General features: G+C 30.6%; 3 protein-coding genes across 5 annotated transcripts; all 3 read left to right on the top strand.

Annotated features, from left to right (window-relative positions):
• Positions 1 to 2,721: 2,721 nt before the first annotated feature.
• LOC106308860 (phosphoglycerate mutase-like protein 1) lies at positions 2,722 to 4,452 on the top strand. The gene is made up of 9 exons (XM_013745969.1): positions 2,722 to 2,772; positions 2,876 to 2,983; positions 3,239 to 3,318; positions 3,427 to 3,529; positions 3,632 to 3,706; positions 3,892 to 3,980; positions 4,065 to 4,184; positions 4,282 to 4,326; positions 4,428 to 4,452. The coding sequence occupies exons 1-9, from the start codon at positions 2,722 to 2,724 to the stop codon at positions 4,450 to 4,452; spliced, it is 696 nt and encodes a 231-aa protein (XP_013601423.1).
• A 3,345-nt stretch (positions 4,453 to 7,797) lies between these two features.
• LOC106309959 (phosphoglycerate mutase-like protein) lies at positions 7,798 to 10,848 on the top strand. Of its 2 annotated transcripts, none has more exons than XM_013747131.1 (9): positions 7,798 to 8,036; positions 8,205 to 8,330; positions 8,429 to 8,508; positions 9,237 to 9,339; positions 9,462 to 9,536; positions 9,629 to 9,717; positions 10,066 to 10,185; positions 10,354 to 10,395; positions 10,483 to 10,848. In XM_013747131.1, the coding sequence occupies exons 1-9, from the start codon at positions 7,971 to 7,973 to the stop codon at positions 10,565 to 10,567; spliced, it is 786 nt and encodes a 261-aa protein (XP_013602585.1). In that variant the 5' UTR covers positions 7,798 to 7,970; the 3' UTR covers positions 10,568 to 10,848. The 2 variants fall into 2 exon arrangements, with proteins under 2 accessions (XP_013602585.1, XP_013602586.1); XM_013747132.1 differs by having other exon boundaries at positions 10,478 to 10,848.
• A 1,687-nt stretch (positions 10,849 to 12,535) lies between these two features.
• Positions 12,536 to 14,518, top strand: LOC106307172 (XIAP-associated factor 1-like). Of its 2 annotated transcripts, none has more exons than XM_013744047.1 (5): positions 12,536 to 12,743; positions 13,444 to 13,579; positions 13,765 to 13,902; positions 13,975 to 14,096; positions 14,174 to 14,518. In XM_013744047.1, the coding sequence occupies exons 1-5, from the start codon at positions 12,700 to 12,702 to the stop codon at positions 14,325 to 14,327; spliced, it is 594 nt and encodes a 197-aa protein (XP_013599501.1). In that variant the 5' UTR covers positions 12,536 to 12,699; the 3' UTR covers positions 14,328 to 14,518. The 2 variants fall into 2 exon arrangements, with proteins under 2 accessions (XP_013599501.1, XP_013599500.1); XM_013744046.1 differs by having other exon boundaries at positions 14,171 to 14,518.
• Positions 14,519 to 15,738: the final 1,220 nt, after the last annotated feature.

Below are 15,738 nucleotides of genomic sequence, written 5' to 3'. Positions count from 1 at the left end.
CCAAAATCGTATTCAAACCCTAATTTTGAAACGAAAAATCCCAAAATCGAAAAAACCGAACCCTAGATTGAGAGGAAAAGAAGAAGCAGAGACTCTAGATCGATGAAAATAGCAGACAAGCCTTCGATTTACCTTCAGGATCCGAGGGAGACCAATCGCGATGGTGGGTTTACCAAATCGCCGTCGAGAGTCGAGAGCGTCGAGAGGAAATTTTTTTTTCTTTCCTTCGGTCGAATGACCTAATTTTTCTCAACACCTCCTAACCCAATCTCGCCTCATCCACTCACCTTTCGCCACGTCCCCCAAGGATCGAGTCCGTCAACATGCTAATCACGGACCAATCCTTAATGTTATTAGCATTAATAATCATATTATATTACTATTTTTTTTACGGACTCGTGTGACGGATTCGGAGTTATCCTCTGTTGCACGTGCTCTTAAATAAGATATGTTCCTTCTGGTAAAAGGTAATTTTTCTTTTTTTTTATTCCTAATTACCCTAAGAACCCTCTTAAAAGACTGACATAATGCTGTTCTAACAACTCCGCCTTAAGAAACTCTAGATAATAATGCTCTTAGAATGGGGTTATTAGCGCAATAAAAGAACCGTCTCTTAATTTTAACTAAGAAAAACTAAAAACCGTCTCTTAAAACTCTTATTTATGAGTCATTTTTTAGTTTTTTTTAGTTAAAAATTAAAAAAACGATTTTTATATTACGCTAAAAACCAGCATCTCCAATAGAGGATTCTACCCATTTATTGTTTTAAAAACTTTTGGATAAGGTTCTTCACAAAAGCACTGAACCCCATAAATACACATATATAACATATACATATACACATATGCATTTTAAGAATTCTAATGGATAGAACCCTCGGAAATGTTCTAACAGCTCCCCGATAGACATGTCTTGTCCAAAAAAAAAAGAGTTGTCTTAGCTGTTGTCATAATCAAAGAAATTAAAGAAATTAAAGAATGAAAACGTTTTGAGAGAGTTAAAGGCGCAAAAAAAGAGTTGTGTTTCAAAAAAATAAAAAATAAAAGAATTAAAACGTTTTGAGAGAGTTAAAGGCGCAAAAGAAACGCGGCGAATGACGAGAACGTGGCTGCGTAGGGAGCGAGTTGAAAAGTATCCGCATCCGTGCGTCGCATAGCCAACATGACACCATTTAAAAATCTACGTATGAATATAATACTGGTCCAACGTAGCCTATCCAAGGATATCGAGGCATAAGTTTGAGAATAAGACCATGTGATTTCCCGAAAATAGCAGTGTAATGAAATATGAAGAACGTTGGGTTGCTCTCCTCTAAGTCAGGTAAAATGAATTTGTGACTTGAGTTTGCTAAGACCCAAAGGTGAAATATTAAAAATGATTTCGATTTTGAAATACAATCACCGATCCATAAAGTTAATAATTAATTAATATTTTGGAACTCTTCAAAAAGTGTGAAATAGTAGAGTTCATATGTAATATTTAGCTTGCTGACAGTTAGGAAAACATATTTAGATTTAGATTAAGTGATCAAATCAATTATATATGAAGCATTTTTTTTTTTCTTGTTTCTCTTTTCATTTTTAGAATGCCCTTTTTCAAAAAAAAAAAAAATTATATATGAAGCAATTTAGTACTTTTATTATATATGGATATATAAAACATTAAGAAAATAACTATTTTTAAATAAACGTTATAGATTAGTCATATATTTAGATGTGTTATATATTTAATAACCAAAATATTTAGACATTTGAAGAAGAAAAATAAAATAAAATAGTTTTCGACATGTATTTCACGACAACGATCTTTAGTTACCTCTAAACAACGACTGAATAACGACTAACGAGTCGGACCTAACAGTTGATCAAGGCAATAAATTAACATTTTCTGTTGGACTTTTGCGATGTATTGTCTCCTTTTTCTACGTAAATCGATCCATATTTGGCTCTAAGATCCAAAGTTGGAAAATTATCGGTCACGAAACGACGTACAATTCAATTTCTCGGCAATCCATAAAAGAGAACTAAAAACTTATAAAAAGGCAAAAATTAGTAAACTTAATTTGTATCAAATAATGATTCCATTGCGAGGCACAAAAATTTGACTCTTCATGAGATATTGAAATATTCATGATCATATATCATATGGTTTCTTCAAATCCATATACTTTATATACACAAATCAACTGCTTATTTACGTTCATTGCGTTTAAGGTCTTTAATTCCCTTTTCTGTAGAATTGTTATGTTAATTTATTTAAATGATTTTACAAGTTCAAATTTTTTTTAATGATTTTACGTAGAGAAGATCATTTGAAATATAGCTCGTCAAGTGAAGAATGAGTCAATGTTTGACTTGTAATTGCATGGGAGTTTACGTAAGATTCGACGTTCACATGCCTCATGCCTGCCTGGTCTTTGAATATTTCGAGTATATAAAGAAATAGAAGAGAACCCATCATTTGCCTACCCATATCATCATTTAACTATAACCTTGATAAAAGAAACCACCTTAAGATCCTATTTTCTGCCAAATACATTCTCTTTGAAAGGTCTGATATTTGCAATTTCTAGTATATTTAGTTGATAAGTTCTCGTTATTAATAACTAATAGTATTCTTGTTAATGTGTTGTATGCGCGTATATATAAATGAATGTATATATATTTACAATGAAACCATAGCTTATAACTGTTTCTTAACGAAAACATTTTATGTGTAGAAATGGATGCAAGATTCTTGTACCCCTTGGAAAGCTGTAAAATCATCCACTTGGTAAGTCACAAATCATTAACAAGGCTGATCAACTACACACAAGTCACTTCTAGTGTTACTTTTTTAATACTTGCTAATCATGTTTATATATCTTAAATTGAAGTTGCGACATGGACAAGCGATGCACAATGTAGCAGCCGAGAAGGATAGGAATGCGTTGTTGTCTCCTCATCTTTTTGACGCTCCACTTACTGATCATGGTCACCAACAGGTAAATACTAAACATGTAATCTTAATACATCGATCAAAATTGCAATCATAGGTCCATTCTTAGATTCATTCACCTTTAAGGAAATAAGTCACATTAAGGATATAAGTCGTTATAATACTTATTCTCATGCGAATGATAGAAGTCACTACAACTGAAACTGAAAGTGGACATACATAGTTCTCACGTTAATGAAATAAGTCATTATAATACTTATTAGTATCGTTTTATTTCTAATCGTCGAATGCTTCTTGAAAGGTTGAGAACCTCCGCGAACGTGTTGTTTCAAGCGGGCTACTAAAGAGGGTTGAGCTAGTTGTAACCTCTCCCTTGTTGAGGTAACATTTTATGCATAAAATTTAATGAAGACTTTAAAGTTGATTATTTCACTTGTTTAATAGTGGAGAGTGTTGATTGGACTTATTAAATTTCTGGTGTATATATAGAACTATGCAAACCGCAGTTGGAGTTTTTGGAAATGAAGATAAACAACAAAATATCCCAAGCAGCCCTTCCATTGTGGCACTTGAGGTTGCTCGAGACCGTAATGTAAGATAAATACATGTAGAAATGTTTCGTATATTGACGCATGTGAATGAAATATCGCAAATTAAAAGTAAACAATATATATGAATACGTATGTTCACGCAGGGAGTCCGTCCTCCTGATATGAGAAGAAACGTGAGCGAGTATCAGACTCTTTTCCCCACCATTGATTTTTCCCAGGCAAATACCTTCTTTCACTTTTCCTTCGTTAATATATAAATGTTTTTTAAAAAATCTTTACCTTTGGAAATCTTTAACATATATAAAGCTTTATTAATAAATATTAAGAAGACGCATGTGTAATAATATATAAGGATCACGTACATGGTGATTTTTTCTAATATATATCTTGGATCTTATTATAGATTGAAAGTGAAGAGGACAATTTATGGAGGCCCGATGTTCGAGAATCCGAAGAAGAGATTTTTGCGAGAGGGTTAGAGTTCATGAAATGGTAATCCTTTTGAATCTTAACTTCGTTGAATATAAATAACATAGTATATATATTAAGAGATATTGATGAATTGTCTATAATTAGGTTATGGAAGAGACCAGAGAAGGAGGTCGCAGTTGTTAGCCATGGCATAGTTTTGCAGCATATGTTGTATGTGTTCGCAAACGATTGCGACAAGACAATTACACATGAACTTTGCAAGAGGTTATAATTTTTTTTCTTTTGCAGTATGGACCAACGTGTTAATTATTTGTATAACTATATATTTTTCGATCAATAATATGTTATGTGTCTCTTACAGGTTTGCTAACTGCGAATTGCGTACTGTGGTGATTGTAGACAAAGGGTTAGTGTGATCTTAATTAATTCTTAAGTAATTAATTTAATCAATTAAAAATTATCCATTATTTGACTTCTCATTCGTGTTGTTATATTTGTACTTTTCAGCTTGAGTTCTTCTACAGCAAATTGATTCCATGGAAGGAGAAAGTTTCAAAGTGTTTACCGAGTCTTTATTTAAATCAAAAGAAGTTACTTAATATTCATTTCATTGTTTTATTCTTGAAGCTCACTATTGTTAAGTTGAGCTTCTTCTAATTACGTGAACCCCTCGCTAATCTATTGTTCATCTTCTGCATTCTTTTAAGGGTTGTATTCAATAAATTAAATTAAACTCATATGAAGCGATAATAAAATACCAAGATTCATTGGTTACAAGACATTTAGTCTCCGCGTTTTGTTTTAGAGTTCGTATCGTGTGTGTCATGGAGTGGAATACGGTTTACTAGATTGCAACTTGTAAACAAAAAGGTAAATTAAATATTGTAAGTAATGCTAAACTGAAGATTGTTTCTCAGATCTAGCAATGTTGGTGTTCAAAAAAAAAAAAAGATCTAGCAATGTATATCACAGAATTTTTAAGATATCCCTTAGACTATATTTGCGAAGTAATTTTGCCACATGTCCTTTCTACAATCAATTTCACAAAACAAATATGACATGGCTACCACAATTAATGACATGACTTCCGAAAAAATATGACATGGATAATTTCATTTAATATTGATTTATATTTTTGGCTAACTTATTAGAATATGGTAATAATACATATATTACATTTAATATTGATATTCATTTTGGTAAACTTTTTTAAATACGGTAATAGATCATACATCATCTATAAAATAAATATATTCATATATAACATTTCAAATTTTGAAATATTATTATTTTTGTATGATTATACAATTTGTATTACTAAAATTTTCAAAAATTTCTACAATTTTTAAAAAATTTAAATATCTAATCGTAAGATCATTAGTTTTTTATATACCTACAAATTTTATAAATATTGTTTAGGCTAAATTTTTGATAATTATACAATGTTATATCATTTTTATTAGTTTTATACAAATTGATTTAATATATATCAAATCTATATTAAATATTAGTAAGAAAATAGTAAAATCTATAATATTTAATAAAATTTATTTCTAAATATAAGTTAGATTAAAAAAATTTCTTACTGCACATGATGCAGGAAAACACCTAGTACTTTCTATATGTATATATATAGGTCTCTAACATTAAATCTCTTATATATTAACTGAAGAACATTTAAATTAAAAGTTGTAACCCTAAGTTTGTACTAATTAAAAAGAGATTCTGCTTAGATATCACTTAATTATGATGATAATTTAGCTTACGTAGCAGCTTAAGAGTCTTATTGAAAAAATGTTAGTCCAAATCTAATTACTAGGAAACATTATATTAAACCAAAATATAAAAAGCGTGTATTCTTTTCTTAAATAAAAACTACAGAATTACCTAATATGATTAACATATATATGTCAATTAATGATTATAAATAATGAAGATTTGATAACAATTTTTGCATCTTTTTTTCATTTTTGTTTAATTTTATATTATTAAAAAAATTAAACAATCACATTAACCATATAATAAAAATAGATTTTTTTTATATGTTACATTTTAATTTTTTTAAATGACTTTAAATTAAAAAATGAGAAAACTTATAGTTATATTTTAAAATTTTTAAAACGACTTTAAATTACAAAAATAAGGAAACCTTATATGTTTTATTTTGCTTATATGTTAGATTTTTTCTTATATGCTATATTTTGAATTTTTTAAAACGACTTTAAATTACAAAAATATAAGTTTTCTTTAAGCATACGACTAAAAACATTAAAATGACATGTATCAATTCGATGGTTGATCTGAAACCTTTCAAAACCATATGGAAGATAAATGTAAAAATAATTTAACTGTGGAGACAATACTGTTCACTTTTTTCAAAAATGTGTTCGGTGGAAAAAATAAGGTTTTTATGTCATAGTTTGTTTAATGTCTAATCCGATCAACCGATGATATATTAATTATAGTTTAGTTCCATAATTTTTAATAAAAATTGATCCGGTCCATCGAAAAAAATTTATATAATAACAAAAAAAAACATTGTATATGGATAAATAAAATGATCAAATATGTAAAAAAAATTATCAATAATATATACAAATAAACTCACTTTGGGAAAGATGCATGTCTTATCCTAGTACTAGTAGTGTTATTATATTAAAAGGAAAATAATACCAAATTAACTAAAGAAATCATTTCTAATGAGTTTAAATTTTGTTTTATTTTGTAATTTGTGAAATCACAACGCATTATGGTTTAGTGTTAAAAGTCTATCTAATTTTTAAGACTACTAACCATTAAATTTTGGGATAAATAAAACGAACCATTGGATGGAAGGTTGTTTAGTTTTTGAGAAACTACGCTTTAATTATTCCTAGAATGAGATTCCATGTTATATATATGTTTGAAGTGAATAGCGGGCAAGCACATGGTATGTGTTACTCATATAAGAAATGTCTTAGCACTCTTCTCTGAGATTCCTTTTTTATAGTCAAAAAAGTTTGGTGAAACGGCTTTATTCTTATTAATTTTTGTGACTACCATATCAAAGTTTTATGGTGTTCTTTATTTTTTTTAGAAAGGGTTCTCTATGGTGGTTTTACTCAAGTGAGTTGTGAGCTTCTCCGTTATGGTTCAGTGTGATTTCCAGACACAATGACGACATGTATACCAATAAGTTGGTTGCTGATCCCTTTCGTCACGTCCGGTGTAGTCAAAATAGACAAAATAGCCCCCCAACAATTAATATATTATATACACGTCTATACGTCTATACGGATATAAAGGATGTACTAATAAAATGAAATATTCTCTCAATTTCAAAATAACCGATGTTTTATGATGTCAAAAAACTGATGTATATTTTTTTTTTACATTTTCAATACATTATTATGAGATAATAATTGTAAATTGTAAAAAAATTAAATAATTAGAAAAATGTTAAATTTTTAAAGAGGAAAAACTAAAGTTTTTATAGCTTAACTTTCTCGTGAGTCAAACCAGGCCATTATAGCCCCGTCGAACTTCTGCTCATTGTTAACAATTTTGAAGAAGTTAATTGTTTTTATTGAAAAGACTAATTTATTTATAATTAAAATTTAAAATATTTTTGCAATATATGTGAAAACTCCAAAAATATACATTTTTGAAATAGTAGGAATAACATAAGTTTGACCCACCGTGGAACCACCCACCCAGTCAACACGGTGAGATAAAAGATAGCGTGACACCAACGCTATTACTTTAGGGAGCATTTGAATCTTTCAATATGCTTCCAAGAGGTTACTGAGTGGCTTCCATGAAAAGATGAGTGCAGAGTAGGATTGTGTATAAATAGCTGAAGAGTCTACACTCATTGTAGTTAACTTGAGTTGAATAAACAAGAAAATCGTTTTATAACAAACTTCTTCACTCTCTTCCTCCTCTCGATCTCAAGTTCTGCGTTTCTAATAGATCATGTGACCAAGTAAGGAACAAGAAGCATGAACAACGATATTGAGTTTGTAAATATTGGGTAAAGAGGTCTCTACAGAGAAGCGAGTACGTAAATACATGGATTTGTGTGGAGGCCATCCGCAAAAACTCTTATCATCGCCAAAGTTCAAAACTCTTTATTTGGTTAGTCTTACCATTTATTCATTTCAATCTCTATCTTATGGCCCAAGTTCAAAACTCTGATTGCCCAAGTACAAGCATATCCTTAGCTTTGATTATGAGATAGTCCTTAAAGGGTAAAATTGAGGGTTATATATTTTATATGTGTTGGACCGGAAAATATGGTTAAAGGTGAGGCATGCACAAGGAATCCACAATGTAGTATTAGAAGAGAAAAGAGGGATAGATGAGATAGGTGATGTTCATCTCTCTCCAAAGCTTTTCGATGCCCCTCTCTCTCCAAAGGGTGTCCAACAGGTGAGAATGAGATATATAACTAATTTTATTAGGGCCTTAATTATACCTTGAGATGCATTCCTGTATGTAAATATGAAACTCCCGATATAATTTCGCAGGTTTCTGAACAGCACAAACAAATATTAGAATCAGGATTACTAAACACTATCGAGTTAGTGATTACCTCTCCTCTGCGCAGGTACCTACCTTTTCGTACATGCCCCGCAAACTAAGAGCATCTACAATGACACTCTATTTTTTCCTCTATAATTTACAATAAAATAGAGTAACTCTATTATAGTATAACTTTTGCTCCAATGGTGTTACCCTATAAATAGAGTAAGAGTGAAATATAGAAGAATGTCATATTTTACTCTATATTTGGAGTGGAAAAGTGACATTTCTCTATATTTCACTCTATAATAGAGTAACTCTATCATAGAGTAACATCATTAGAGCAAAAGTTACACTATAATAGAGTTATTCTATTTTGGCGTAAATTATAGAGAAAAAAATAGAGTCCCATTGGACATGGTCTAAGTCTCCGATTCAGATGAGTTAAACCCATTTGGACAATGGACTTTTGCGGACATGATGCTTTAACAAAAATTCCTAATAACTATATTTTAAACATTTAAGTCTCCGATTATTTTGTTCAATTGATTAAGTAATACTGAATTTTCCTAAAAAAGTAGCTATGTCGATCATATTTATATTTATTATGTATAAAATAAAATTGAAAAATCATCGTTTTACTTTTTCAAAGAAAATAAAGAAATTAATTTTGTTTTAACTTTTAAGACCAGCAAAACTCCCTACTAAACGGGTTAAATGGGATACACAAAGAAATTAAATTTTGTTTTAACTTTTAAGACCAGCCCACTTCAATTCAGCACCTTGATAGTATCACTGTCCATTCAATCTCAGGGCAATGGAAACTGCAGTCGGAATATTTAGGGGACACAAAGATATAAATCTATCCCACAACTTCCCTCCAATTGTAGCACTTGAGCTTTGTAGAGAACGCATGGTAATATTAATTATCAATTTATAATGATTGGTTTATAATATCCCAAAACTTTGAGTGAAAGATTACTATATGCTCCAATAATCAATAACTATGCACTCTTATCCATTGCTCGATATCCTCAGGGACTATATCCGTGTGACCGTAGAGAAAGTATAAGTACCCGTCGCATTTGTTTCCCGGAGATCGACTTTACAATGGTATGGTTTATCTCACACGAATTCTCTAGAAGTTCAAAATGATCTACCTTTTATTTTCAGATTTTGATTAAAAAAAAATAATTTTGTCATAGGTAGAGAGTGATGAAGATGCTCTATGGAGAGAAGAGGAAAGGGAAAACCTAGAAGAGGTTTCTGCTAGAGGCTTTCGCTTTCTCAAATGGTAACCACCATAACTTTCTTTTCTTTCGACGTTCGCAGTTGTCTTTCTATTAATCACAAAACTAGTTGGCAAAAAAAAAAACAGAAAAACTATAGTCATTAGACATTTAGACCGGTAATATCTTTTTTCTTTTTTTTTGGAACACTGACTAACTGGTAATATCCATATTTTCATATTACATAATAATTCTAGTGAGTCTTTTTTTTTTCTTGGTAAACATTCGAGTGAGTCTTTATGCTTAGATGATTAAAATCTAGACAATTATATGGAGTTAATTAGTTTTTGCCTTTGTATAAAAATACATCAGAATAATTTTTATCATATACCTGGTACAATAAAAACATGTAGGTTATGGGAGAGACCAGAGAAAGAAATTGCAGTTGTAAGCCATGGGATTTTCTTGCAGCAAACACTTTGTGCCCTGCATGAAAAAGTTAGCATACCTCTTGAAGATAGTCTCCTCACAAGGTTGATAATTCGATTCTTGAAACTAATTAATCAGTCTCTTGTTAATTTATCTGTTTTAACGTGTAACTGAAACCATGGACACAAGTCATCGTACGTAAGATATTTAATAAGTATAATCAGTCCTGAGTATAATGAACTGATTTTATTGATCTTTTTTCTTTTGTTTAGGTTTGCTAATTGTGAACTACGGTCAATCCGGATAGATGAGAGGTATCTAAAAACAACTTTTAAGATATTGTAGGAGATTTAAAGTATAGTGTGCTTTTTTCTAAATTTTGTTCACAATTATAAGTGCAGTGACATGGAAGCAGTGACAGTAACGACTTATAACTGTATAAAAAACGTTGCTCCACCTTCACCTTCCCTTCACACGCTTGAATAGAAGTCATTACTGTGAACTGTGTTTTTATGTTTTCATGCCATGCACATAGCGCTTGGAACCAGGGAAGCAAGCCACATCAGAATCTGGTTACTAACCTAGCCTATGCGAGGGCATACATGCGTGTGAAACTCTCTCTTTTGTTTTTCTTGATTAAAGTTTTTACTTCCTGAGAATCTCTCTTCTTAGTTTCTTTTACTTATGCATGATTGAGTATTTTAAGAAAAATGGCTCTGCTTAAGTTTGTGGTTCCATTAATATTATATACATATGTCATTCCAATATGTGGTTGTAGTTGTAGTTGATTTTCTTATAAGAATGCATGCATCATGTAAGACCATGATTAACCCGGGGTTGTTATAGTGAGGTTCTTAGCGGAACCTCATCCTAAGAATCCCGGGTTAATCCTTTGGTAATAAAATTTCTAAATAACAGATTTGTTAAAAAAAAAATTAAATAGGAACTTTAAGAATCGATTTTTAGTTTTTTTGGTTAAAAGTTAATAAACAGTTTCTTAACTTCCGCTAAGAATCTCACTATAAGAACCCCGGATTAATCATGGTAAGAAAAAAATATTGAAAACTTATAACCAGGGCCGGTCCTGGGCTAAAGCCCATAAAGCAAGAGCTTTAGGTGCCAGAGAATATTACAATTTTGGGGTGCCGAATTATGAGAAGTTAACTTTAGTCTAGTGTCTTGTGCACTCCTCTTCCTGTCTCGAGCAAAAATGTTCGAAACTTTGCACATTCATCATTTTTACCTTCTAAACATGATTTTGTTACATGTCCCTTTTTTTCATTTTCTGATAATCGTCAAAAATACACAGGATTTCGTATATGTTATCCGTAGACATTATTAAAAGACAATTTAACAGTTGACAAAAAATAAAAGACAATTTAACATCTTTCCAGTTTTTTTCTTTCTGTTAACAATAAATGTTACAACAAATAACTTGAATTATTAACTATGCCTAGTATATACATTCCATACTTCCATTGTGATTGGTTTTAAATTTTAATAGGAACAGCTTAATCTCCTTTAAAACAATTTTTTTATTCCTTCTTTTTCATTTTTTGGTAAGTTTTTGTAAATTTGTAGAAACTTTTGAAATGCAAACAAACATAAAATTTATTATAGGGTTCTGATATTTTATGAGACTATAAAAAATCAATAAAAATTACAAAATAAAATTGAATTTAAAGTGATTTTTATCATAAGTTTTGCTTTATTTTTAAAAAAATTCTTTTTTTATTTGCACAAAAGAATAAAAATTAGCCAAGTGAAACTGCAAATATATATATATATATATATATATAAGATGAGCTACAAATGATGTTTTTATTTTATAAACGGCTTTAAATTTTAATAATATTTGGTACTTTTTGATTATATACATAATATATATTAAAAACAAATTATGGTTAAGGGGCAAATATTATTTTCTCGCTTTAGGCGTCTCACAAGTCCGGACCGGCACTGCTTATAACACTATATAACTGAAACAATCTCATAAAGCTTGAGATGTTTATTTAAAGCTTGACTGATAAATGCCAACATCAAAAGGAAACAGAATACATATTGTAAGTGTTAAGACAAGCTGAAAAGATCGTAAAGATTAGGTAACTGACTAGTAACTAGAGAGTTTTGAAGAAAAAAAATATCTGTTATGCTATAATTGGATATTGTATGAAAATACCAGATTTTTATTTTTAAAAGGAAAAAAAAACAGATTTCATTAATAAAAAAAATAAAAAGTCTCTTTTTGTCACGAAAAAATTAAAAGTCTCTACAAACCAAAACATACATAATGTGAATTGAGATTTTTATGTATATGGAAAAAAAGACCATTACAATTGCGCGTGTACGAAAATGAGAGTAGATGGAGCGTGGCACGAAGACATTAAAATAATAGTGACGTGGTTATAAATTTGGATAGACGCCAAATAGTAAAGTCATATATTAAATTATTAATCTAAGAGTTTGGTTCAACCATATTATTAAATTCATCATTTCATCCAAATAAATCTAACCTCCCCCCCCTCTCTCTCTCTCAATTCGAGCAAACGATCCGTGTTGTTAAGGTCTCTTCATCTGATCTCTTTATTTCTATTTCCGTACTTTTGTTAAATCAAAGGATGACCACTGAGACCGGAGAAATTAGCATCGTATGCAACCACTGGTATGTTTCCCCGACACGGTTTTGTTTTGCTTCCTTTTGTTGTTGCTTGTTTATTGGTGATTGACTTTACTATTCATTCGTTTTTGTGAATTGGTCGGTGTTTTGCAAGTTATTACATTTGTATGTCGGATTAAAGACACTTATGAGCTGCGTGATCCACTTTGGTTCCCTGCAATCACTAGAATCAGCTAGGTTTGTGTCGGTGATTAGTTATATAACTATTGGAATCCATGGATTGGTTGTGCAATTATTATGATATAAAGATTTGATTTTTTATGTGTTACCTACTTAAAAGGTTGATTTTTTTTTTTTTTTGCCACTTCCCCTAAATTTCATTCATCATTTGAAGTCTTGTAACAATTCCACTGTGAATTTTGGATTTGGAATTACTCTGATCTGATTCGTGTTTACAGATTTTTTTTCACCCTTGTTAGAACTTTTTGACTATTCAATTTGCTTTAAGCTTAACTTTTGTGGTTTGCATAGTATCTCGAGTGCTATGTGTGCTTTGTCTAGTCATTTGTAGCGTTGAAACTGCTGAGAGAGTTTGGACTGTTTGATGAATGCAGTAGTTCTGATTGGTCATTAAACCCAATTCCTTTTCGTATGTTCAATGGTAGCATCTACTTGGATGTTTGATCCCTCTCCTTGAGAGTACCTTGTTAAGCTTTAGCGTACTAACAATTTTTAATGTTTTCAGTGACAGAGACATTCCAGCACCAAACATCGATCTGCATCGTGTACATTGTGCCAGGAATCTAGAAAAATGTAAGATTTGTGGTGATATGGTTCCCAAAAAACATGCCGAGGAACATTTCGCCAACACACATGCTCCGGTACAATGTCTTTTTCTTCTATTTCTTACCAGCCTTTAATTTTATTTTCTGTTTGATTGATTTCCACAACTATCATCTTTGATCTTAGGAACTTCTCTTAGTTGTATCCATTAGGATTCAACACTCTGTATAATTTCATATGGTACTTTCTCTTATGATATTCCTTCTTGAACTGCATTGACAAGGTACCATGCTCCATGTGCAAAGAGACCATAGCTCGTGAGGCTTTTGATAATCACAAAGGAGAACTTTGCCCCAAGAGGATTGTAACGTGTGAGTTCTGCGAGTTTCCATTGCCTGCTGTTGATCTTGCTGAGCATCAGGTATTCTTTTTTCACAGATCTCTCCCCTCTTTTCTCTTCGGTGAATGGCTTTATCTGTTTCACGAAAAACAGGAAGTATGTGGCAACCGCACGGAGCTCTGTTATCAATGCAACAGCTACGTTAGGTTGCGAGAAACATATAGCCATCAAACCAAGTGCCCTGGTTCTGTGCTCAACAATGTTGAATCCTCCAGGTACATTTTTCTGATTCAAAGGCTTTTCATCTTTTGTTTAAACTCATGTCTTTGGCCTGGATTATAATGTGTAGAAGGATCCCAAGAGCAGCAGAAGGAGATGGAAACGGGAGGAGGAGGAGAGATGGGAACGGTGTTTCTAACAAAAGGCTTTTCTTCACTATAGCTATAACTGGAATAGCTGTCTTGATAGGATCACTGTTCTTCCAGAGGAAGCCTGAGGGGAGCTAAGGCATAGACATAGCTCGTGTGTAGTTCTGTAAATTTTCTTAAACTCCCTTCAGACAGATTTGAAGGAAGGGTTTTTATACATTTTAATGCTTACCGAGACAAGAGATGTTCCTCCCAAAAGATTGTTTTAAGCTGATCACCATGAGAACGTTCGTTTATATTTGGTTTCAATAAAAGGAGTTTCCGGTTTATTTTGGTTACAAATGTAGATGACGTAGGATATTGCAATGTTTTGTGGGCTTTGTCACTTTGGGCCTCTTAAAGTTGGGTTTGGGCTTCTTAGAGATGAAAGAAATGAGTCGATATTGTCCGGTTAGTGCATGTCGACCTTATTCTTGATCGTCTTATTTGAATGGAAAAGAAAAATAGTCTTTGCCATAAAACTTGGTTAAAATGACAAAATTATACTCCCTTTGGTTCACAAAAATAGTTTTTTTTTTTAAACATTTTCACATATATTTAAAAAATTCATTAAATCACTATAATAAATATGTCATTTTCTACAATTTTCAAATTTTAATAACTTTTAACAAATAATAATTCAATAAAATCAATTAATTTTTTTTTAAGTTTACAATTTTTTCAAAAAAACACACAAAATATCTATTTTTGTGAAACAATTTTTTTCAAAAACATATATGTCTGTGAAATGGAGGGAGTATAATCACGACTTTGAGATGTTTATAACCTTTATATTTATGTCCTTTATTGGTGAAATTTTTTACATTTTAAATCCATTTAAGAATTTAATAATAGTGACATAAAGATACGAAATCCTTACATTAATTTTATTGATTGGTAGTCTTTGACCATTTTTTAATTCGATCTTGTAAATCCAATATATTGAAAACAAAATAAGGAGAAATCTAAAATACGTATAAAATATTGATGCGTTACTTAAAGTAGAAGACTAACATTTAAATTTTTTCAGTTTAAGTATTTTCTTAAGAGAGTAACAATATAAATTCCTTTGAACAGTTATGTTTTCTCATTGACTTTTATTTAATTTTTAACGCAACTAGGGTCTTTGCCCGGGCTACGCCCGGGTAAATTTCTTCTTATAATTTTTAATTAATTTTAGTTTGTTTATTTTTTTATAAAAGCATATATATATATTATTTAAAATTGACTACCAAAAATATAAGTAATAATACGCAAATTAATTTATTATGTTGTCCAACGAATTTGAAATGAATAAACTGAGGGGTTGATTGGTAATGGTGGTAAATGTTTTAAACATCCAATTTTTTCTAAAATTGATTTTTTTTAAAACAATCATATTTTAGCTTTTAAAATTAAAGATACAGAATAAACTATTTTTTCAAAAAATAATATATTAGTTTTCAAAATCAACTTTTCTAAAGATTTTATTTAGTGCTTTAAAAATAAATATATAGCAAAACAATTCACA

This window comes from Brassica oleracea, chromosome C8, assembly GCF_000695525.1.
Source record: "Brassica oleracea var. oleracea cultivar TO1000 chromosome C8, BOL, whole genome shotgun sequence".
Taxonomy (NCBI): domain Eukaryota; kingdom Viridiplantae; phylum Streptophyta; class Magnoliopsida; order Brassicales; family Brassicaceae; genus Brassica; species Brassica oleracea.
Note: the sequence above shows the minus strand (reverse complement) of the source record. Positions and strands in the feature narration are given on the sequence as shown.